The 24,482-nt window shown below is 40.7% G+C and overlaps 1 protein-coding gene and 1 long non-coding RNA gene across 2 annotated transcripts in view; both read left to right on the top strand.

The window, feature by feature from the left end:
• Window positions 1-3,919, top strand: part of LOC128754636 (uncharacterized) — a 40,593-nt gene extending 36,674 nt beyond the window's left edge. Inside the window, exon 3 of the long non-coding RNA XR_008413941.1 lies at window positions 3,395-3,919. This is a non-coding gene — a long non-coding RNA (uncharacterized LOC128754636). The remainder of the gene's footprint in view (window positions 1-3,394) is intronic.
• An 844-nt stretch (window positions 3,920-4,763) lies between these two features.
• Window positions 4,764-24,482, top strand: part of polrmt (polymerase (RNA) mitochondrial (DNA directed)) — a 32,309-nt gene continuing 12,590 nt past the window's right edge. Inside the window, exons 1-15 of the mRNA XM_053857292.1 lie at window positions 4,764-4,935; window positions 5,672-5,770; window positions 5,895-6,754; window positions 7,109-7,242; window positions 9,489-9,675; window positions 10,793-10,942; window positions 12,772-12,939; window positions 13,027-13,197; window positions 13,918-14,157; window positions 16,068-16,853; window positions 16,951-17,073; window positions 19,285-19,407; window positions 19,869-20,048; window positions 21,089-21,175; window positions 22,888-23,001. Coding sequence (XP_053713267.1) covers window positions 4,803-4,935; window positions 5,672-5,770; window positions 5,895-6,754; window positions 7,109-7,242; window positions 9,489-9,675; window positions 10,793-10,942; window positions 12,772-12,939; window positions 13,027-13,197; window positions 13,918-14,157; window positions 16,068-16,853; window positions 16,951-17,073; window positions 19,285-19,407; window positions 19,869-20,048; window positions 21,089-21,175; window positions 22,888-23,001 — 3,555 coding nt within the window. The 5' untranslated portion in view covers window positions 4,764-4,802. The remainder of the gene's footprint in view (window positions 4,936-5,671; window positions 5,771-5,894; window positions 6,755-7,108; window positions 7,243-9,488; window positions 9,676-10,792; window positions 10,943-12,771; window positions 12,940-13,026; window positions 13,198-13,917; window positions 14,158-16,067; window positions 16,854-16,950; window positions 17,074-19,284; window positions 19,408-19,868; window positions 20,049-21,088; window positions 21,176-22,887; window positions 23,002-24,482) is intronic.

The raw sequence follows: 24,482 nt of genomic DNA on the forward strand, positions 1-24,482 counted from the left end.
TGTACATTGAAGGGCCAGATATAATGATATATCTTTCGACCCTAATACAGAGAGTATTTGGCACCCCGTTCTATATTCAGTTTGGTTTCAATCGTTGTCTCAACTCAGTCATGGGCCCCCAAAGCCTTGGCCTTGATTCTGGTTAGTCAGCCTGGACTCCAACACAACATGATCTTCAGGCTCCATTTGTCCTTCTCAAAACAAAAACCTGGCAGACTCTTGTCTTCAGAGTTGATATGAGTCTGCAGTCTTTCCCCAGAACAGCTTTAGCATCAGTAGACTCAGCCTTGCTACGCAATAAAGCAGTTTATTTTCTGACATAATTTACTTATTTTGTTTACCCATACATTGCTACGGCACTCTCACATTGTGCCGGATACACGAAGATACAGGATGAGACGATTAGAAGGATTTTTAAATGGGTGGCTTCAAAATCCTGTGTCAATTTATTTGGATTTATTTGGTGGAAAAGCCAAATAACAGCACTCTAGTAGTAGGTTTTGCGGTGTCATAGTGATACCCTGATTGGCTCTAAATAATCTAATACAAGTTGCTGACGTTGCCAGGGAGAAGAAGATGTGAAGCAGAATCCAGAGCTGTCTGTAGAAGCTGTCAATTAGCCTCCTTTAAAAGAGGTCTCAGTCTCAATTATGAGCGTCGCCCGAGGCCACTTGCCCTGTGACTTTTAGGATTTTGGCAGTGCCTTCTCGCTCGCCAACAACACCCCAAGACTGAATGCTTCTTAACCCTTATCTGTTGTGAGAAGACAAATAAGTGCTGTTCATCCATTTTATTTACTTTGAACTCTTTCTCCACTTACGCCAACAACCTCTTTAGTAGCATATTTTCTCAAGCCTTATTAGCATTTTTGTTGACCCCAATATCAATGGGAAACACCCACTGTAGGAACTAGTTGGCCCAGAAACCACTGGCTCTGTTTTTGTTACTCTAAAAAGTATCTGATGCCACTCAGTTGTGTGACACCAGCATGTTTTACTGCAGGTTTATATCATCAAGTGACAACACATCAAATGTGTTTTGTTCTCTCCCAAAATAAACAAGTGGGGCTCTCCCATAATGTAAAGCATGTTTTAAGGATTTCCCATTACCAGCGCACCAAAAATACAAAGAGAGCCAAGTATATGGGACAAATTTAGTCTTAAAAACATGATGTTCCATTTGTTCTTCATGATTTCAATTACCGATCTGTAATAGAAATCATACCATAATCCAATGTACTGTATCTCTCTAAAAATCAAAGTGCCCCCTGAGGTCAGGAGCAAAGTTCAAGCCTCATGTGAATGTCAGATGTGGCAGCAGATTGCTTTGTGGTGTCTTGAAAGCAAATGTTTGGGCTGTGAGCTCAGTGCCCGAGCAGATGCCGGCAAGAAGCATTTCTCTGTTAATATGTGCTAATGCTGCTTATTACTCCCGCACAGTAAGGCACTTTGATGTTGCAAACTACCAGATCATTAACAGTTTAAGAGGACTATTTTGAGAAGTTTTGAGGTCCAGTGGTACAGCAGGTTTGCTCACACTTTCCTCAGCTGTTGTGTTTTTTTCTTTTTTATTTGTTTTGTTTTTCCCTGGAAGTGTTCTGCCAGGAATAGCGTCAGTTCATTTTCATCCATTAATGGTTCCTTTCCCGCTCTCTATTAATTCCATTTAGCTCCATTTGTTTCATTTGGCTTTGTTTACATGAGATCACTCTGGTAGATGACTATTTTATTCTAAAATAAAATGGAACCAGAATGTGATATCAGACACTTGGAGGCTAACTTCAATAAAAGCATCCGTTTCTTGTCAATTATATAGCTCCCTGTAACACCAGCCTTTCCTGTGTTTTAAAGTTTTCAGATCTCCTCTTGTTAGAAAACAATTGAGCAACAAGGCCTGAACTCTGTGATCTTATAGGTTACCATAACTAAGTCATATACAGGACCTATTTGGCTGGATTTGGCCCATGGGCCATGAGTTTGAAATAACTGGTCCAATAGATGCTACGATACAGCTCTCTCTCTCAGCTCATGTTTAAGTGTCGAACAAACTTTTCAGCCCAGAGCTGAGAACACCACACTGTGAGCCAGACACCCAAGTAGGATGTTCTCAAGTGGAGGGACCTAATCTTTCCCAGCAGGGATCCAGGCAGCTCTGTAAGTGTATGAATAGAGATAATATCTCTATAATGAGGCCTGTTTTGTGCCATCAAAGTCTTGAAAAGCCTCTGAAACACGACCTCCCTCCTCGCACTGACAATCGCTCAGTAATAGCTCCCTATTATTAATTGTTGTGTTGGCCTGCTGTTTTGCTCTTTCTTTCGTTTTTCATGGTGTCGTTTTTGACCCAATGATCTTAAACTGGGCTGCAGGCATTGAAGCTATTTTGGCCGTCTGCTGGAGTAGATAAATGTATTCATACATTAAAAACTTTTTTTTTTAACAATCACGGTGCTGATTTCCAATTTGATTTTAGCTTTGGACATTTGGTTTTGTTGTCCTCATATAGTGGTCATCTGGATTTTTGCATTGTGTGGTACTGAGTTAGAGTTCAGTTAGAAATGCTTCAACTCAAGTCATCACACGCCTTAAACAATTCTCAGTTTATTATTGACCATTACCGAGGTAAGTAACAATGCACTTCCAATGAATTTATTTTCTTCATTTAGGGATAATTCAACATTGTTATTATTATTATAGAGTTTATAAAACGCATGCAATAGAACCTCTGAAATAATGAACTTAACTGTTTATGTATATGTTGTCTGCATCTATTCAACATCAGTTTATGAAAACTTCACATCTGAATTCCAAGGGTCTCATACAACCAAATATATTGGAGAATCTAAAAAGATCTCACAAGAAGGCAAAAATGTTCCCCTGTCAGATACCAAAATACATTTGTACAGAGTATTTTTTTCTTTCTCAAGAGTTTAAGAATGAAGAAGAAAAACATTCTTCATGTCGGGAAAAAGGGGCTGGTGCTAAAACACTGCGAGGGTTTGATTTGTGCTCTGACTGATAGTTGATCCGACACGCCGTTATTGTTGTGACTCAGTGAAGTCCAGTAAAGACCATCTCAGGATTTCTAATGGACTCTAATGGAGGAGATACAGTAAATGGTGTACTACTAATGAAACAGGGGACGACCCAGTGCTGGAAGGACCATGGCTTCCAAAACAAACACTGGTGTCTGGCAAACAGGGCCTTCCATCCAGTCTCCCTTGCCAGGTGAAGCCGTTTTAAAACGACCCCTTCACCATCTGTTAAACAAATAAGCAGCCCCTACAAAGGTGTGCAAAAGACTCCACATGATCAAAGTGAATGAGAATGGCAGCCTTGTCCTGTTCTGGCCATTATCAGGCCCCATGAATGCTTGTCTTCTCCTCTTTTGTCAGCGGAGGCATTGACAGTCACTCACCCGGCAATGACTGTCACACCAGTGCAAAGAGCCAGCCGCCGACAGGGGCCAACCACATCAAACGAGGCTGTCAAGGGGCCTTGCTCGTGAACCGTGGCAACAAACACCTCCTGATCCTCACCTATAGCTCAGAAGCAGACACCCACCGCTGTGCTCTCAGCCACTGCCACCGCTGAGAAAAGATGTACTGCCTGGACCTCATTTCCCTCCAAGACTCCCATCCTTCTCTACTTCTCTCTCCGTCAAGTAGAGCTTGTGTTAACCTCGGCTGCCGACACACAAAAGGCGACTAAAGTGTTTAAGAATGCTTTATGGTTGGATGACATGGGGAGGGGTAACACTGCCAAGGGTCAGAAAGTGCGTATGAAGGGAATCAGTTTTACTTTTCTTCAAGTCAGCTTGCAGACATTTGGATCTCAAAATGATTGAGAAAGAAATGTCCATTTTTTAAACATAGACAGACCAGTGCATGTTACACATAGACAAAGGAAAAAAAAGAATAACTCGCCTGCTCTTAAATGCTTTACTGTGTTGCCAAAATAAAAGCTTTAACTCGTGAAGTTGTCTGACAATTTTCAAATCTACCTCGAGTATAACTAAATAATTCTGCATTTAGCCCAAGTATAAACAGTTTCATTCAAGGCTACGACTTGACTCACCAGAATTTACGCAGCAACCAAGGTTATTTGGTGCAACTATGAGGGTTACAAAATTCCTGTTGTGTGCGATCAACGTATATATTTTTCCATATCAAAATCACACCGCAGTTAATTATTGCTATACGAGCGCTGGTTCAAGTCTAAGACAGTCACTGTAGAAAGACTGCCATCTGCCGGACTATCATTACACTAACAGTGAGGAATACAATAGACCTGTTTGGCTGAAAGACCCTCATCTATTTTATAGTTAGGTGGCTGCTTATGAAGCCCAGTGAAATGTTACATATGTCTATTTTTATATTCAAATAATGCATTTTCCGTCTTTTCGTAAATTAGTGGAACAGAATTTCTGTCAGTAGATCAGTTGATTAATAGTAAAATAATAGTAAATTAACAAATGTATTTTATTTATCATTTATTTCTTTGTTCATTGTGGATTTGTAAACACTTTTCAATGTACCACAGCAAATTATTATATCACATGTGTAATTGCCAATCACATCGACAATCAACAAATATACATCTCATTAAATGTGTATTACCGGACATATTATATTTCTGATGTACAGTATGTATCGCTCCACTCGGAGAGCTCAGCTCTCTCCACTCGATTTATCGACGCTCTACTCGATGCACCTTGATCAATGTCATCAGGCCTCGATTAGCCGAGTCTTTTTCAAAATGGAAGCGTGAAGTTCGGATGTAGCGCGGCTAATACATGTCAACATGTCACTTCTCAGAGTTAGTACTGCCGCAAAATGTTTACACCACTGGGTTTTCGTCGGAAGGCGAGCTGCATTTGTGGACAGTTGTCAACGTTGTTTGTGGATCCGGAATGGTGGAGTGAGACGAATATCAGGTGAGTGAAAGGATGTTCTCAAGTCTGCAGGAGTCACGTTGGACAGAGGGCACAGACATAAACATGGTGTTCCGTACCCATTGGTAACACGAGTGAATGGCCCGTTCAAGTGTTCTCATCTCACCTGAAAACAGTGTTTTTTAAGACAATCTGTGTCGTCACCAATTTGAGCATTGCACTGCATCTTTTGTACGAAACTGTTACTGACGACGTCGACATAATTTAAGAAAACAAATAAGTCCAACAGGTTATTGACGCTTGCCAAATTCATTCTTGTTTTAATGCCTTTCTTCTGTTCATGTACTGTAGACCCTTCGTCCTGCCGTTAAAATGTGATTTCACTGGACAACAGTAGATTATGCTGCTCTCAGCAGTAGCTACTTTTAATGAGTGGGTGCCTACCCTTGAAAATGGAAATGAGGATGAATTATTCTGCAAGTAATCAGTTAATTTTGTCATGTCTATTAATAAGACAAGTGCAGTCTTATGGGATGGTACATAATTTGCTTCCCTAAAAGTTAGCCGTCTACTGTGATGGTGTAAATTCTCACTGCTAATTTAGCTTCCTTAGACAAACTTTGTCTTTATTCCAAATAAGTCGTGACCATAAGGCAGCCTTTTTAAATGTGTTTTCCAGTTCATTTCTTTGTTGTCCTTGCCAGTCTAATTTAAGGAATTCACAGTAAAGACTGACAACATCTGATCTGTGTACACAATCTTGGGGGGTGTTTTTCAGAGACACCGTTACAAAGACAACAAAGCAAGGTCTCCTTTTCATACCCACGGACAGATGATACAAAGAAAAGAGTCCTGGAGCAATCTCAGCTTTTAGATGGTATGTTTCGAACATGTTATATCACAGTTAGAATCTTTACATAAAGTCATAAAAATCTGATTACATCAGAGCAAAATGTATAATATGGTGATAAATTTAACTACGCTACATGTCCTCTCTTTAGTGCTTGAAGCCAGGATACATCAACTTCAAACCGACGTCGTTCTAGATGTCCAACAAACCAACGTGCAATTTGTTCAAGCTCGCTCTTCTGGGAGAAGTTTGCCCACTGGGAGATCTTCTAAACACCCGGCTCAAGAGAAGGCTGACATTCCCAAATCAGGGCTGACCGCTGGGAAGGACTGCTCTAAATTGCAGCCCAGCCGCTGGATAGAAAAGTTGTCTAAGGAAAAGAAAAACAAACTTAGGAAACAGCAGCACATCCAACAGAAAGGACCAAAGAAGGTCAAGGAGAAACCAGCAGTGCCAGATCCTGTTGTAGAAAAGAAGTCGCTATTACCAGGTACAAGCCATAAAAACATATCTTTTAAAGCTAATAAGATGGCTCCCTCTGCGAAGAAAAGCAAAAACAGCATGAAACTGGCCGATCAAATACGTGCTGCTGTGTCCTCGAAACGCACGCCTTCATCTGTGGTAAGGGCAGCTGCTACGCCACAGGAGACGTCATCCAAAGGGAACTGGAAAGACTCTAAAAAGCAGGCTTCAGTTGGACAAGATAAAAAACAGGCTTCTAATCCTACATTCACCCCTGAGGAGCAGTCGAAATTAGAGGAACTGCAGAGAAGGCTGAATGTGCAAGAGACTCTGCTGCCATCTTCCTGTGCGACCAATCCTGAGGCAGATAAAGGAACAGCATACTTGGAGATCCAGTCTAACATCCGCTCTTATCTGGAGGCATGTGTCTTTTTGGGGGACGTTGAGCGGGCAAGCAGTTTCCTGCTGAGCCAGCACAGAGTTTTGAGTCGACGGAAGCATCTTGACACCAGTATCTACAACATCATGATGAAGGTCTGGGCCAAGAAGGTCAGTCAGATGTTCTCTCTGATTATCATTTCATTGTTGCACTAAAATGCAACTTATGCTGACTCATTTCTTTGGACACACAGTTCACAGTTTTGACCCGATAATTCGGACCTTTTTTGTGAACATAACTGATGAGCATTCCGCCCAGGCAGTGAAGCTATTTGAATTTAATCAAGTTTAGTTTAATGTAGTTTGCAAAAATAACATGATACAGTAAGTGAGCAGCAACTGTCCAAACTGCAGGATGCAAGTGACTATGAGCCTTTCTATCGTCATAATGAGTAAATTTGTAGGAGTGACTGTTTCAGGGTCAAAGGTGTCGGACTTAACTGTGTGTGTCACTTTCTCTTGCAGGGAACATTGAACCATATTGGTCGTCTCTTTATTCTGCTGGAGGAAGCCGGTCTCAAGCCTGATCTAGGATCATACAGTGCTGCTCTGGAGTGCATGGGTCGTAACCCTGACTTCTCTCAACGGGTTATCACCAGGTGTGTGAATGAAACATGGATACAAATATGCTGTTTTTCAATGTGACTTTGCGTGAGGAGTTCTGTTTTATTTCTACAAAAAAGCGATACATAGATCAATCAATGTTATTTAATTTTAAGCCCTTATAAATGCCTTTCAAGTCTTTACATTACATTATCAGCCGAGCCCAACGTATTCTGCAAATGACCGTGACGACATGCATTGTGCTTGAGCAAGGAACGTGTGACTTGCTGATGTAAGTGAAAGTTAGTGACTGAAAAATAATTCAGGAGAAAGGATTTAATGGCCGGGTTTGTTTCATCATTCCGATTATCACATGATTGTAACAGTGACTTGTTTTGAAATTCAACATGTTATTTTTATTTATTTGTTGTTATTATTTAGTTTTTGCATTTTATTACTAGTGACTTTTTAAATTACCCCTTAGTGCCCAAATTCCCTCTTTTTTCTCTCTCTCTCTCACACACACGCACGCACGCACACACAGACACACACACTCTCGCACACGGATTTCCCAAGTTTTCTCTTTGTTAATATGTCCTCTAGAACTCTTTGGTCCCAAGTGAGCAGCTGAACAGGAGCCACGGTGATTATTCTTCGTCTTCCCACCGCCCCCTGGCTGGCTTTGTTCCACAGTGGCCCACAGTGGCAGCACCCAGACTAATCCTGTAATTGTTCGTGGCAGACTCATTTACGCTGATCTAAAATTGAACTTTGCGTTATTCCACTAACTCCAGAGTTGAACCTCAGGGGCTTTTGTGGGAGTTCCCAAAAAAACTGCATGATGGTGCCATCTAATCTTTTCGAGGTTGAATTATTGCCTCTTTATATTATTTTAATATTTGCGGGTGCCAGAGTTTTATTACTGTAGTAATTGTACTTCCTCTCCTCCAGTTGATAATTGACTTTATATCTAATTGTCTAGAGAAATATCCCAATCATGCAGTTCTGCTTCTTGCCTATGGGGGGCAGTGCACCCTAGCTTTTATCTTTACGAAGTGTTAGGCTCGTACGTGTATATTCGTTTGAGGATTCAAGGCATAGTTGTCATTACAGTCAGCTAGACTGGATCTTCCGCATCTTCAATCTTTTTTGTTCGGGCTGTGTTAAAAATGATACCATAAATGAATATAAATGAAGGGTTCTTTTTAGCTCCAGCAGATCGTGAGACAACAGTAAATGTGTTCTGCTTCAAAATGTGACCATGAATTCAAAATGTTAATCAATGTAAATCATATTTTAATAGCATTCAATATCAATATTTCCTCATGTGCTTGTTGCAATAATGAATTTGAATAATGAATTTTCTCTGAATATGCTGGAATTTCGTTAACATTGAGAAAAGCAAGTTCAGTTTAACAATTCATAGAGTTACAATGGCACCCAAAGGCTAGTAGACAACAAGATATACTTTATACATAAACCAAGAGTCAGTATAACAGTCTGATCTAATTTAATCTAATGTGACAAGCTTTGGTATGGTGATACTAGTGCGGGGATGAGAGAGGGAATGCACCAGAGCAGTGTATTCACATTACTCAAACAAATCTATATCAAGAAATGTGAATAGACAAGGGAGTCCTTATTCTTATTCTTATTCTTATTCTTATTCTTATTCTTATTCTTATTCTTATTCTTATTATACTCATGATCAGTACTAGTCAAAGTCTTGATAAAAAATATTGTTTGGAGTCTTCTCAAACAAAAGTAATGGCATTTCAAATAGCATCAGCTACAATCACGTGGCATTGGGGATGAATACAGCCGGATTAAAACTACACCTAAAAATGTCAGCATTTTACAAAAAGGACGCAGTTGATTGTGAACTGTTAACAGTGTCAGAATATGTAAATCCTTATGTCTTGTTTGGTTTCCGAATAATTTGAATATCATTTGCTCATTTATATTCCAGTTGAGCTGAGCATCTGCATTATCTGCAGTCCACTCATGAATACTGCGCTCTCATGGAGATTCTGTGCTAATAAACATTTCAATAATGTCACCAGCATCCATCTGCCCCTGGATCAAAGTCACATTCCCCTTCTGACAGAAATGTCTGTCAATGTGAATATTCCAAACATGTTCAGTTATTTCCACACTGAAGTATGTTCTGTCCTGTAATAACCTCATCTGTTCTGTTGCCTCTCATTTTAAGTAAAGTATAAGTGTCTTTTCCTTGGTTCTTAAGGTCTAATGGAAGAGGTGCCTCCCTTGTAAAAGTAACTCTTACTGTCTGTGCTTCTAGGTGTCTGACCCAAATGGAGGAAGACGGACTGTCTCTGGATAATCTTTTCAGCAAGTGTGTCTTCTGGCAGGATGAAAGAGACATGGTCATGAAAGCCATTCGCGCCGTCAAACCAGATTATCAGCCTAGTCACAACGTCACCACCAGCAATTCTCCTCCATCACTAATTGAGGATTTCTATCTGAAGGTATCGTTCAGTTGTGCAATATTACACCATTCTCTTACACCCTTCCCCATGTGGTGGCTCTTGTGACTCAAAGGAACTTGTTTAGTTACTATTATGCAATGAAGGTGGCCCGTTTTTGAGTACTGGCGTTATCTTGGCCATTTGTTTAACCAGCTCACATTCCAGATATTCTCAATGTTGGCATGAACACTCGAGTTCAAGAGATGATTCCAAACCAAAACGCCAGCAAATCTGCTGTGTAAATAATAAAGACTACTTTGGACATCTGCCAATCTTAAGGCACTTCAGATCATCAATGATGCATAACTAAAGAGGGTTATTTTAAGCTTTGAAAAGTGCTGAAGGCTACAAAAAAGTATTCGGGCTTCAACATAAGACAAGCAGGTCATTTATTTTATTTTTTAGGATATGCCACCATCATCAGTTCTCCACGGTGTTCTACATTCACTGGATTCTATTTTTGTCAACAGGACTTTTTGTTCATGAGATTGGACGCTACTTTTGCCTGGTTGGTGTCCAAATTTTGATTTAGTTACTGGCCCAGTAGATAACAGAGAGGAACACAGTATGGTCTCCTGTGGATTTTCTATCTGTGTTTGCATCAGCTGCCTAATTACAATGTTGTTTATCTTTTAGGTTTATGCTATTAGCAACAAGTATGCTGCTCATACAAAATGCAGTTTGATGCAACATTCCACATTTCAGATTATCATTTTTTCTGTTGTGTTAATGAAAATTTAATTTATTTTTAACTGTGTGTTCCTAATTGGCTTTTGTTTGTGCACTTGGCTCGTGTGTCCACTGGAATTTCATCTGATGTCAGCTATGGAAAAAACCCAACACTTAGTGTTTTATAATAAAAAAGCAATCGATCACTTGGATTTGTCGTGTTTGTAGATTTCTAATTCATTTCTGAAATTCAAAATGATCATGATGATTGTGCCCTTGTCAAACGGTACGACACATGAATCTTTTGTGCCGCAGCAGGTTTGTTCTGCAAGTGTGATCTTCATGTTCACACCACTGGAAGGAAGTCTCACCCATGAAATACATTATTACGCCTGATTTAACTGGAGATAAAGTGCAAGCACACAATCTATTTGTGTCTGTGTTTCAGAGAGATAACCACCAGTACCCAAAGCTGGACTTCACACAGGCAGAGCTCCAAGAGCGTTTTCAGCTTCAGCTCGACATGGAAGAGTCCTGCACAGTCACAATTGACTCTGTGGAGGTTTCCAAGCAAGTCACTGAAAATATGACCAAAATGGTGAGGAGTCCTGGTTTTCTTCCTCCTCAGTCCTGCCAAAAAGCACTTGTGCTGATGTATTCATATGTTTTCTGTACTATTTGTACTTCTTTAAGACAATCCTGCTTATTATTTTTCTAGTCAAAAAAAATATTTAAATTAACTGAAAAATCAATGGCAGTAGGGATGGTAAAATCACAAAGCACACACAAGTATGTTCTGATGGTCCTTACTAGCAAAGTACAACTCTCATCCCTACTTTTTTTTTTTTACACTTACAGATACACTTACATCTAGCTCTAACCCTAAATTCCACCCCAGATGTCTGATGGGCTTAGAGCCAGTTTGAAGTTGTCTGTAATACATACATTTATTGTACACATTTATTGACAAAACTGATTCACATTCCATTAAGAAGCAGACTTTGATAGCACATTATTAAGCAATAAGTACATGTAAAGAAGTCGGAATGACCTTTGAACGTTTCCTAGCGAGGGTCATTCTTTGTGTACTTTTTGGCACTGTTATCCCTACTTTTTACTTCAATTGACTGCTACACTAGTTTGCAAGTTATATGTTATTTCTTCCGTCTGCACGTCCATTTGTTGGTGCTAAATATTTCAACCACTTTCCATGTTAATTTAAAGTAAAAATACTAATTTAAAAATCTTGTTTAATAAAAATTGGTCGTAGTTATATTACTATCAGTAGGGTATTTTTATGCACAATATTAGGATGAGAAAAAGGGTTCTACTTTAGATTAGGGAGCATATATTACCGTAAATAAACTAGTCATATATGCTACTAGCAGCATATTAGCCAGTAAGTAGTCTTTATGAAGTGCCATGTTTTGCCTTCACTCTAAACAACAACTTAGACTATTAACAGTAAATAAGCAAGTAATGAGAATATTAATAGTTAAAGTGTTCCCCAGTATAAAGTGTGACCAAATAATGTCACTGAAAAATAACAAATTACAACATGTCGCTCTCCATTAATCGCCTTTTATTGTGGTGTTAATCCGCCGTCCCATTGTCCTGCAGTTCACTAAAAATGGCATTTAAAATGAGCTTGGCATGTCTGCCTCTGCAGATGGGCTCCATGGGAAGTGAGCAGAGGGAAATGGTCTCTGGTGAACTGGGAACATTTGCAGATAGCCAGTCATGTATTGTAATTCAGTACGTTTTTCTGAACATTTTGGCATTCACAGTGGCGCAACAGTTCAGGGCACTAACAAAAATGCCCTTCTTTTTCCTAATTCTTTTGTTTTTGTTTTTCTTTTACTGTTGTTTTACCAATAACCATGAAATTATTATCATTATTATTATGAAATTTGGTCTGCAATATTCCTCCATGTACCACCCCCTTTATGCTTTGCTCATTTTTCCTTGTATTTTTTTGGAGACCATAGGCTGCATCTGCAGACAGACATCTCATACACACACAGACACAAAAACAACTCAGGAAGACCAATGTTTGCCTCCTGACTAACCTGTGGGTTGTTTAAAATATAGATTTCAAAAAAGACTTATGTATGCAACTTTGTCCTCTTAGCTGTAAATGGCAGAAATGGGCTTTTTTCTTTGACCACCAAACAAAAAAACTAATACCTTAGAAATCTGTACGCATTAGAGGGAAACAAGCCTGATCACCCACTGTGATGTTTAGTCATGTTCCACACGGATTTGGTGCCGGAGAGTGATGGCCCAATTTCTGCTTCTCTGTTGATAATGACTTCCCATCTCATTCCCAAATTATGTAATAAATGAGGATTGTCCGTGCCTTCGTCATAGATGTGGGTACCTGCTGACAGCAATTGTCTAATACCGCGTTGTGTTGGATTCTTTTAGAGGGAGCTGCTGGCTGAGCAGAGGGTGCAGTGGCAAAAGGTTCTGCTTCAAGCTTTCAGGGAAAGCAAAATGATCCTGGCCAAAGCCAACACCAGGGACTATAAACTGAATATTTACCCGTATCTGTGCCTGCTGGAGGATAGAGAGTATGTTAACATCATGATTCAGGTAACCTATGAAGTCCTAATGAAAGTGCTTAAACATATTTAGTTCACAGGCTCAAGAATAAATTCTACTGAATCTTCTGTCATTCAGAGTGTCACCAGTCTGCCCCCTAGCGGAGAGTCCCTGAAGATTTTAGCCAGAGATCTGGGCAACAGAGTCTTCACCAAATACGCTGTCCAGCAGAAGCATCAAAATCAGACTGTGAAAAAGTTGAACACCGTCTACAGCAGTTACACGGAACTGTTGGCCAAGGATACCAAGGTAGAGAAGTGCTCACTGTTCACCATGCAGTAGACCTCTTTGAAGTAGCTCGACCACAGTGACCCTTCATCACCCGTTAATGTTGTTTTCTCAATGGTGTTTTGCATTAATGGAGGGTTCCACTGTTTTTTTTTTAATGTTCCTGGTTCACAGGAGAAAAACAGTGGAGTCATCAAGACGATAATGAGCTCAAGCTCATTAACATGAAGTTGTTAGTGATGTGCCAGAAGTTATTTAAGGTGTAATCTTTTATGTGGTGCTTGTGTAGTCTAAATTACCCGTCCTTTGGTATTGTCTAATTTTAAACCGCGTGCTTGGCTTTGTTGTCATAGTTCTACTCTGCTGGGTCAAGTTTCTGATCCATTTTAGACTAATGAGGGAAGCTTGTTAACTGTTCAACTTTTTGTGAACCAGAAGTCACAATGTGCTTTTCTATTGCTTTTATTGCTGCAACAGCCACCCTTTTCTTTGATAGCTGCTGAGCACTCTCTTGGCCTTCACGCCATGAACTTCACTTCAAAAGAATGGTTTTCCACCAGTTGACTACATCATGAAGCTCATTGTGAAGGCCAAGGAGCAAAGCTAATGGTGACTACTTTTAGCCATCTAAAATACAAGCCATATTTAGATGCTTCATATCTTTGATGTCTTCAGTATGTATCTACAATGTGGAAAGTAGCAAAAATGGAGAAAAACATACTGCTTCTGTTCTTGTTCTAGACGTTCAACCTCCTACCCAGAGAACTTTGGTGCAGGCTTGAGCAGGAGCAAAGTTTTGGACCCACGCTGCAGGGATGTGAGAGCCACTGGTCATTTGTGGTCACTCTGGACCTGGGTACTTATTTGGTGGATTTGATGGTCAAGAACCTGAAAATTGATAGCGACATTCTGAACCCAAGCTTTGAGAAGAAGAGCATTCCCATCCTTTACCACATGTACACATTTCGCAGCACCCGACAGGTAATGTGTTTGTGCCTGCTTTTATAAACCAGAATTCATCTTTCTTTATTGCTCACTAGCATTTGAACAATTATAAAAGAATGGACAGTGGAGGCCTGAGTCAGGATTTATCACCACTCTCTACTCTTTTCATCTCGTAACAGACGGACCAGCCATTTCGCTGAGTTAAATTATGAAATACTTTGAAGCCATTTCATTCTAAGCTTCATCATGTCTGTCAGGAGTTTTGATTAGTTTCTGTCTTGCAGCATTTTCAGCATGTCAAGGTTTTTATTACATGGATGCTTTATGCTGCGCAGTTTGTTACCCTGACATTATCATGTCAGGTACCATGCCTGCTTATCTGACCTTGGTGAACATAGAATGAGCTTTCACATTAGACATAGTTTAACTGCAGCACTGGAATGGATGGAATGGAGTAGCAAACTTCAGACCATCTTGTGTTTCGCTGTATTAATTGCAATAACTGGTTAATACGATGTGTTTACTAATCTGAATTAAAAGTTTGTGTTTGGTCGGTCACCTTCTGCATTTTCCCAGGCTAGTTATGAATATTTACATTCTGGTCATTATATAGAGGAAGGCTCCTTCAGAAAGAGTTTCTGCTTTAAAAAAAAAACCTGTTTCCAAGCACAACCGAGCAGACTTTTATCCAGCATGAAGCTCAGAAGACCGTTTCTCCCCAGTGTGAATTGGCAGGGAGGACAGTGTGGCAGATGAATGGGTTTCCAACTAATCCCTTTTTTAGTGTTCCTTTAATTGGCTGGCTGATTTACTACCATGGGACCCTGCTGCAAGGATGTGAAAGGATAGAGAGGGAATAAAAGGAAAAGAGTTGAGGTGATTTTTGGCCTCACTGCACTTTGACCCCAAGTACTTTATTAAATGAAAGATTTTCTTTTCTTCCGTCTAACCTTTTTTGACTTTGTAGGCTAGCTCGCATCGGGGTATCTGAATGAATTTACAGCACAGCGTGACAGCCCCACTCATGCAAGCGACTTCTGTTTTCCCTTCCCTATTTAATTACTGAACCACTTTCCTAAGCTGTTTTATGCTTTTTATGCTGAGACATTCTGTCAGTACTCAAAAGCTGTTCCTTCTCACAGTGGTTTTAAGACATGTGTTTTGTGTACAGTATAATGAACAGTATGTAGCATTCAAACAACATCCTTGAAAGGGTCAACACTTCTTAGTTGGGTTCCATGGTCTAGTACAGGGGTCACCAACACAGTTGGTGTCTGCCTACTATGTAGCCCGCAGACACCAACTGGTTGTTGTTACGCCATTGGTAATTATTGTGAAAACTCAACAATGATATAACTATTTGAGAGGAATGATTTCATGAGTGTGTACTGAACCGATGGTCGACCTTCAGGTCACACAGTGCCCTTGGAGTAGTCCGTGGTTGCTAAATGGTTTGTGACCCCTGGTCTAGTATATGTGGCTACATCAGAATTTTTCTTTGCCTTGAGAGTCATTATCTGTCATGAGAGTGAAAGACTTTTAGCATTATTGTTGCTTCCAGAATGTCTGCACATAGAGAAATAATAAAGGAAATAAGTCACTTTTTATTTTTGTTTGTGACACATGATTTAATGTGGTTTGAGGAGTAATTATTGTCTATTTATTAAGGGGATTATTTCAGTGTTTTCTTTAAGTATGTTGGACTATGATTGCTTTTCCAAAGTGCACAAAGTTCGCAAATCACTGGGTAATATGTGGACAAGAAATCTTAACATTATTTATTTTTACTCAAATCAAATATTATGGTTAGTTAAAGCTCGAGTAGTTGCTGTCCATATGTATTGATGCCAGGTTTGTTACACGTATTCATCTCCTGTGTACCTTTGACCCTACTTGTAACTGACTACTCAACCTCAGTTCAGCCTTAAACTTGTTTCTCCTCTCAGGTCGGGTTCATCAAACCTCACCCTATCCTGACTCAGATGCAGCAGGACGCCATGGAGACCAAGTTGACCTTTGACTCCTACATGATGCCAATGCTTTGCCCTCCTGTGCCGTGGACTTCAGTCAAGTTTGGAGCCTACCTTTTGACACCGACTAAACTGATGCGCTCAACGGATGGTGCCACGCAACACGAGGTGTTATTGGAGAATTGCCAGAACATCGATGCGGTTCTGGACTCGCTCAACCAGCTCGGAAACTGTGCCTGGCAGATCAACAAGCCCATTCTGGATATTATTATTTCAATATTTAATGATCGAGGAAGTGAAAAACTTGACATCCCACCTCCCATGTCTGAAGCTCCCAAAATACCTCAGTTCAACAGCCACAATTCCTCTTACACGTCGAGTGAGAAGGCGCACATGAAAAGGGAAGTCCTGAGTGCCAAGAAGAAATGTGGTGAGATGCACAGTCTGCGAATGGATGCACTTTATAAACTCTCTATTGCCAATCATGTCAGAGACAAAATCTTCTGGTTCCCTCACAACATGGACTTCAGGGGACGGACATACCCTTGCCCCCCGTACTTCAATCACCTGGGAAGTGATGTGACCAGGGCCATTCTGGTGTTTGCTGAGGGGAAGCCCCTCGGTCCCAAGGGGCTGGACTGGCTGAAAATCCACTTAGTTAACCTGACAGGGTTGAAGAAGAGGAATTCACTACAAGAAAGACTGGAGTATGCCAACACCATCATGGAGGACATACTGGACTCTGCAGACAAACCATTGGATGTCAGTCTTTTGCTTTCATTCTTACGTATTTTTGTTTCCAAAAGAAAGCCCTTCCTTTGTGATGTCAAACATTAAACTGCTGATGTTTTGCTCCTAGGGAAGAAAATGGTGGATGAATGCAGATGAACCCTGGCAGGCTCTGGCTTGCTGCATGGAGATCGCCAATGCAGCGAGATCTCCTGACCCTGAAAACTTTGTGTCACATTTTCCAGTTCATCAGGTAATATGTTTATAAATATGTGAATGCACTTTGGGACCATGACCTATTATTGTTGGGGTCCAAATTAGGACTCGGCCTCCAAGAGATTAATGTTGATCAATTAATTCCAGAGAACAATATTTCAGTCGTGCGCATTAATCAAAATGAATTTTTAATTTAAAAGACCCAATCCTACTAGAAATATGGAGTGAAAGAAGTTAATACAAAATACAGTGAAGAACAAAACAATTGCAGTAGTGTTACTGAGCTGTTGCACAAATTGTATTAAAGTAAAAAGTTGAAATGATGTGGACCAACTGAAAATGAAGGGCCAATTGCCAACAATGCCAAGACAAAGAAATGTGCGGTGGCTGGACAACAGTGGTGGGTCGAGAGGCTGCTGTGGTGTTTCATTTCAGGATCGTGATGAAAGTCAAAACCAGCAGATGTGCTGACTCGGTTTGTATTTTGATTCAGATTGTGATGCAGGATGTTAGTAGCGCGCCTCATTTGAGGCTCCCTATGTAGGTTATCTCATTAAACACACAACGTGAGGGCACTTGGCCATGTTGTTCTAATTACTGTCAACTCTTGACTGCGAATCAGAACTTGCCTTCAAGTGGAAAGTAACGCATTAGTTGTACAGATGTGCTTTCATGCGCACTCTGTTGGACAAATAAGGAACCATTGAAAACTTCGTAAGTGCATTCAAGAGTAATCGGAGCATCGCTAAAAGGTAAACTGCTCTTTTCTAAATATTTCTCAGCCTTTTGTAGATGAATGGCTGATTACCGTAATTTCCGGACTTTAAGGCGCTACTTTTTCCTCGCGGTCTGAGCCCTGCAGCTTATGTAACAGTGTGGCCATTATATGGATTTCTACAGGCTGAAATTGATGAAATCAGCGACTTTTTATTTACCCCTAAAGCGCTCAAAATGCTTTTTGCCCGAGTGTCCACAGCTCCATCAACAGAGTCGATCTCCAGGAGGTCTGGAATCGAGAAGCAGCCATTGAGACCAGTGGTGGTGTCGGAACTTTGGACACGCGGGTGAAGACAGCGCATTTTGAGGGCTTTAATGTGAATAAAAGATGTGAGACGCTGTCTCGAGACAAAATGCGTTCGGCTCGAAAGTCCAATGTGAACACAAGCGAGTCGGGTTTTGGCTGCTGACTTGATCCTGTCTGGAGTGGATAAATGAAGACGCTCCGTATTAAGCCACTTGTTTCTGCTAAAACTGGTTTAAAACTGTTTTTTCAAGCCAGTGCACCACAGACCTCTGAACCTGCAACTTACAGACTGGTGCGGCTTAAGAATGAAGAAGCTCTGTTTTCCTTCTTAAATTGAGTAGGTGTGGCTAATATTCCGGTGCGCTCTATAGTCTGGAAATTACGGTATTTTACATGTAAAAGCTGCCTGAATTGATGGTTTTTTTTATGGAATTAGTTGTCTCATCTTGCTGTGGTTAGCCACAAATTTAGACTCTTCTTTCCAAAGAGTGTTGTCAGACTCACAAAAGTGAATAACGATAATTAAGTACATTCTTTCTATAGCTTTCTCTTATTGATGAACGACCTGATTAAAAAAAAAAAAAAAATTCAACATCTATGCCTCCTGATGCGTTTGCTGTGTATCTGTAAAACCAGTTTGTATTTCTCTTCCTCTTGCTACATGCATGCTTGTTCTGTTTGAATGGACTAGACTCAAGTTTTCCTTCATCTGTGTGATAAACCCAAGTTGGTCTCTTACATAAGCCTTGCAGAAACACCCCTGCTTCATGTTCGAGACACATTTTGCTGTCAGGCTCTTGCAGTGGCAGTCACCAAGCGCCGCAGAATAACCTCTTGTATGGAAAGAAATTTTGATGCCACTGATTTGCATTTGCTGTCTTACATGAATGTCTATCTTTTTTGAGTGTACATCCAGAGAACAGAGATGAAGCAAACAACAATGAATTAGTGTTTCTGACAAGACTGAAGATGTCTCCTGCTGCAATGTGTCCTTTTGAACCGTCCAACTTTTCCACATTATTATCTCCTTCTGCTGATTTTGTTTTATCTTTCATCCTCTTCAAGAGTTTCCTTTCCCCCTGTTTGTTGCTCTTCACCCTGACATTCTCTTAATTGTGTGTTCTTTGTCCTGGTCTTTGTTCTGTGCTGCCTGCGATTGTTGCTGATCTCTGGCTCTTGCAGTCTTGCCTTAGCTTTAATCTTTCTGTCTCTTATCCCCTCCAGGACGGCTCGTGTAATGGTCTCCAGCACTACGCTGCTCTGGGCAGAGATGTTATTGGGGCCACATCAGTCAACCTTGTGCCCTGCGATGTGCCCCAGGATGTGTATAGCGGTGTAGCCCAGCAGGTTCGTGAATCCCTCACTGTCATTTTCCCTGATGGAAACAAATGGGTTGTGATGACCTACCTCTGCATGCCACCCACAGTATGAGTGAATATGTAGCTAGTTAGTGAAATACAGAGAAGGTCTTGCATACTGTAAGCTTTAATCTCACACAAATAATTGGAAGTGATGTATCATTTTCTGACATTTCCTCTCTTGAAATATGGATGTCTTCTTTTCAAGGTGAGTAGCAATTACAAAGTTGCAAAGTTGTTTCTCACTGTTTGTTTCAGGAAGCTCTCAATGTCATTGCTTTGCCTTGAGGCCTTTCTTTTATTGTTTGTTGTGAAGTTTTGTGGCAAGTTTTGAGAATGCACACCACAAGAGAAACTTTTGCGTGATAACTTCACAATTTTTTCATTATCTCTGATACAGTCAGTTATCTAACTAGCTTGTTTTGGCATGAAAACATTTCAATTTTAAAGGTGGAGGAATTCCGTGCTCAGGATGCACAGACCGGTCTAAGGATTGCTCAAGTCCTCGAGGGCTTCATCAGCAGGAAGGTGGTCAAACAGACTGTGATGACTGTGGTGTATGGGGTCACGCGCTACGGAGGGCGGCTGCAGATCGAGAAAAGGCTGAAGGAGATTGATGAGTTCCCGAAGGTACATCAGCAAGGGGGGAGGTGTGTGTGGTGGTGTGATGGGGGATTCCTCACATGGTGCTGGATTATATTTTTAGCATGATATCGGTGTGATGTGCCAGAGGGGGCTTAATGCACGGATCCTGTCTATATGGGACAGTGCACTTGAAGCAAGGGCAACGTCTCCTCTGAGTTGTGTTTGTGTGTTTCTGTTCAAGTATGAATGGCAGGGAATAACAAATCAATTTATCCCAAATATTCACCATCATTTTTCACTGTGTGTATTCTAGTTTTTAAATATCCCATTTTTTGATTTGATGTTTTGGATGTTGTTTTTAAAGGGGAATCACACTGACAGAATCATGTGATGTCATGTTATACCATGTTATGAATCATGTCATTACTTAACAGTAAGTAAAGATAGTGAAAAAAATCTACTCATATATCTATTGTATTTAAATATTTAAAGATATACTAATAATAATGTAACATTTAAAACAGTTAACCAAAAGTGTTATAATATTGCAGACTACAAACTGCTTAGATTCTTGGTAAATCGTGTCTCTCTCATGAAACCTTTCTAACAAACAGCTACGCAGCTTTGCTGGGTTTTTTTCAGCCATTTAACTACCAGTTAGTAGCAGACATGAGACACTATCTCATACATTACTTAATTCTATTGTTGGTGCAGACTTGATTGTGTGATTGTGCCGTCGGTGAAGTAGCTGCCTCAAAAGAGAGCTAAATGAAGCCAGCGTACTGTTTCTAATTGGTTAAATGGGGGATTAGCGGCAGTGGGAAATGATAATTCGGTCTGATTGTGGGATTGTCGGCACAAGTGGGATGAATTTGCTTCTTGAGGGCTGGGTCTTTGAGCTGTGAGATCATAGTCTGATTTAATATTTTTTTACTCAGTGACCACTGTATATAGTTAAAATGACTTGTGTTCTTTTATATATATATAAAGACATGGTAGTATTTCATGAAATTATATTTCATTTATGTTTTCTGAAAATGCTGGTTGATGTCCAACAGTTTCTCATCCTACGTTCTTATGTCCAGGAGTTTGTCTGGGATGCATCTCACTACCTGGTGCGTTTGGTCTTCAGCAGCTTAAAGTCCATGTTTAAAGGCACCAGAGAAATCCAGGTGGGCTCCACCGTGCACTGCCATCTTTTGAGAATGAAAGACACCATAAACCCACTTCCTGTCTAGAGAAATGTTCCATTGCATTTTCAAAATTTTCATCTATCGCTTCTATTTTTCCAACTCATTTTTTGCCCCTCATCATTTTTATTCTTTCCTGCTCTTTGTTTATCTTTTCCGCTCAGCATCTGGTGAAACAGGCGCAAAGGTATTTCTCATTTGCCTTTAGGTTTTGGGTCAAACTCCCTTCGGCACCGAACCCCTAAATATAGTGCTGCTTGAGTCAGGATGATTACTCACTCCTACCTCAGCTTGTTGCAATATTTGAAGAAAAATGAGCCGTTTATTTTGGTAAAAATGTCTCCCTGCCTATTTTTAAAAACAGACTCTTGCACCTGCCGAAGATATTAAATGATCTTCCAAAAGCGGAGGGCATCCTGCTAACAGTCTAGGCACTCTCCACTGGTGCTTTGGGGATTGTGCAGGGACAGCCCTGCCGCTTCCGAAATATTATTCTGGACACACTCTGCCGAGGGGTCTCATCTGTAATGCATTATGAGGCTGCTCATAAGAGATTATAAATACATTCATTTGGCTTCAAAGAAGATGTCTTGAATCTTTATTATGCAATCCATGAAACACTTTGTTTTGGCATGACGTCAGATTGTATTAAAAATACATTAACTCCATCACATTCTTTACAAACCTTGTAATAGTGACAATTTGTGGTTAGGGTTAATGTAAACATTCACAATCAAGGCTAATAAATGTGTTATAATGTCATGAATGTGCTAATAATGCATTGTGGATGAGCCCTTAAATGGTATATGGTATATTGTGTTACCATATTATTCTCGATGACCTGGTTTGTTGGTTCATCTCTCTGTCAGTGTCGGCCAATTGGTCGCACTCTTGTGTTCTATCACTCGCTGGGTGATTGTGATCTTCAATTCTGAAATCTGTTCTTCTCGAGGCATTTTTCATTGACTGTGTCAACTTGACAATCTATCCTCCCTGCCTACCTGTCGCTACTGAACAGTCTGCACATCGATTGGCCAATGCCCCAAACTATCATGTCACTTTATCTTTCCCTTGAAAGTCTGGTCTCTTCTTCCTTTTATTCCCAGGGAGAGGGCGACACAGATGAGATGAATGGGGCAGAACTGGGCCAGGGTCTTAACAGGACATATTTTTCTTGCTCCCTTTTCTCCCTACTGTTGCATTTGTGCATGCATGTGTGTTTGTGTGATCCCTGTGGGATTTTAAATGGGGGATTTAATTTTTCTGGATGAAACTGTGCCAGACGCTTCTGTTGACAGCGGTGTTGTTTCACTGGCAAAAGCACTGCTTTATCACCTGTCCCCTCATCAGCGGCACTCAGCTGTCTGTCTTCTGTCTAGATTTGAAGCTCAACAATCAGCTGTTGTTTGTTTTACAAGGATTTAAATGTTTTCTGCAGGAGTGGTGGTCCTCTAAGATCATACACAGTAGTTAACAGGAGTCCCACGATTGTCTTTAAAACTGAGTGTTTGTCTGCCAACATAGGGTTTGACAATGCTCACTTTGTTTTCCTGAAGCACCCTGTCAGCCTTTCAGGTTCAGGTGGGTGGCTGATGGAATAACTGGCCTTTAAGTGAAGTTTGAAAAACTTATTGGACTTCCGTAGCCCTGTTCCCTGTCTGACCATCTATTTTGGGACTTCTGTTGTGTTCCAGGACTGGCTGACCGAGAGTGCCAGGCTCATCTCCAAGTCTGGCCACACTGTGGAGTGGGTGACACCTTTGGGGTTACCCATCATCCAGCCTTATCACCGCGCACGCAACCAAGTGGTAAGTGTCTTGGCATCATCATTATCTTATTATGTGTACGTTTACACATAAGCCTGTGATATTTCTAATGGCAATTCAAATAATATGGTTTGCATGACATTTATAATTGTTTCTCTTTTACCCCCTGAGTAAAGTCATTTAAAGGGTTTGGGTTTGCGACCAAGGATGTTTAAGAGGGCCGAACAGAAGCTGAATATTTATTTAATTTAACCCATATCTGGTCAAATAAAATCCGAGTAATGAGTTTGAATAAGTGCTCAGGTGATGATCGTACAAGTAAATGCCCCTCCGCTCCTCCAGCACTGGCCACGCAGCTTATTCTTCTGCACAATTCTGTGTTCATTGATATCTAAAAGCAAATACCAAGCTTCTGGGTTACGCTCAGGTTATTGCCACAAACCATTCTGTTTACTCTCTGTATTACTTTCTTTCTTCTTCTTTTTTGCTGCTTGACTGTTTCCGCTCGAGTTTCAGGGTTGCTCTGAGTGCTGAACTGTGGTCTACTGAGATTGTTTAGAGTGTTCTCACAGTAACAACCTCATCACCTTGGTGATCGTGAGAGAATGTTGTCAGTGAGTTAAAACGTCAGCCCCAATACGTCATCTTATTTTATGGTAGGAATTGTGATGACTATATTTGCGTGACTGTTTTGTCCAAACTTATGCACATGACTGATGGCTAGAAGGTGGCAACAGAATCACTTCTCTCACTGAAACATCAGCCATCTGCAGCATCCAAAGGTAGCCAGTCCTCATGAGCAGGTCTGAGACAGGAGGGCAGAGAGGTCCCTTGAAGAGCCATCCTCAACAGCCTGTGTTAACCATGCTTCCTTTATTTGATCAGCTTCTTAAAATGTCCCGGGGGGGGGGGACAGATTACCCTTTGACTTTTCAGAGGCTTTACGGTGAATAAATGAAACAAAAACATGATGGATGAATGAAGCTTTGTCACACTGATAACCCTCTTCATAATTCTATAATCCAGTTGCATCACAGGACAGCAAAATGAAACAAACTTCAAGAAAGGTCATCCTTTTGTTTTTGCATGGCTGGATTAAATGCAATCTCCCAGCCTACAGTCTGCCTCTTAAATCCAAGGCCACCGTGGTTCTGAAGGTCAAAGGTAATTAAACTCCAAACATAGTTGGAGGATGAGACTGGCAACTCGGTAGAGACTAATTAGAGTGGCACGTGCCAGCTCTCACCTTTTACTGTGCGACCCATTTCTCTTTTAGTGCAGATCTCAACTTCATTCATCATCATGCACTGACTGCTGTGTCAATTGCTTCACTGTTGTCAGTGTGTGGAGACTCTCATCAATGATCTCTGTAACAGGATTGAAGTATTGTGATCAGATCAGAGGTCACTCTGGATTACAGTCTGTGTTTATTTCTCATTTTCTCCAGGCAAGGTTACAGTGAAACATGTCTCTGATATTAGTCACACTGGGGAGTGAGCTGCTGGTTTAAAGAGTGACAACAG

The sequence above is a fragment of the Synchiropus splendidus genome, chromosome 1 (genome assembly GCF_027744825.2).
Source record: "Synchiropus splendidus isolate RoL2022-P1 chromosome 1, RoL_Sspl_1.0, whole genome shotgun sequence".
In the NCBI taxonomy this organism is placed as follows: domain Eukaryota; kingdom Metazoa; phylum Chordata; class Actinopteri; order Syngnathiformes; family Callionymidae; genus Synchiropus; species Synchiropus splendidus.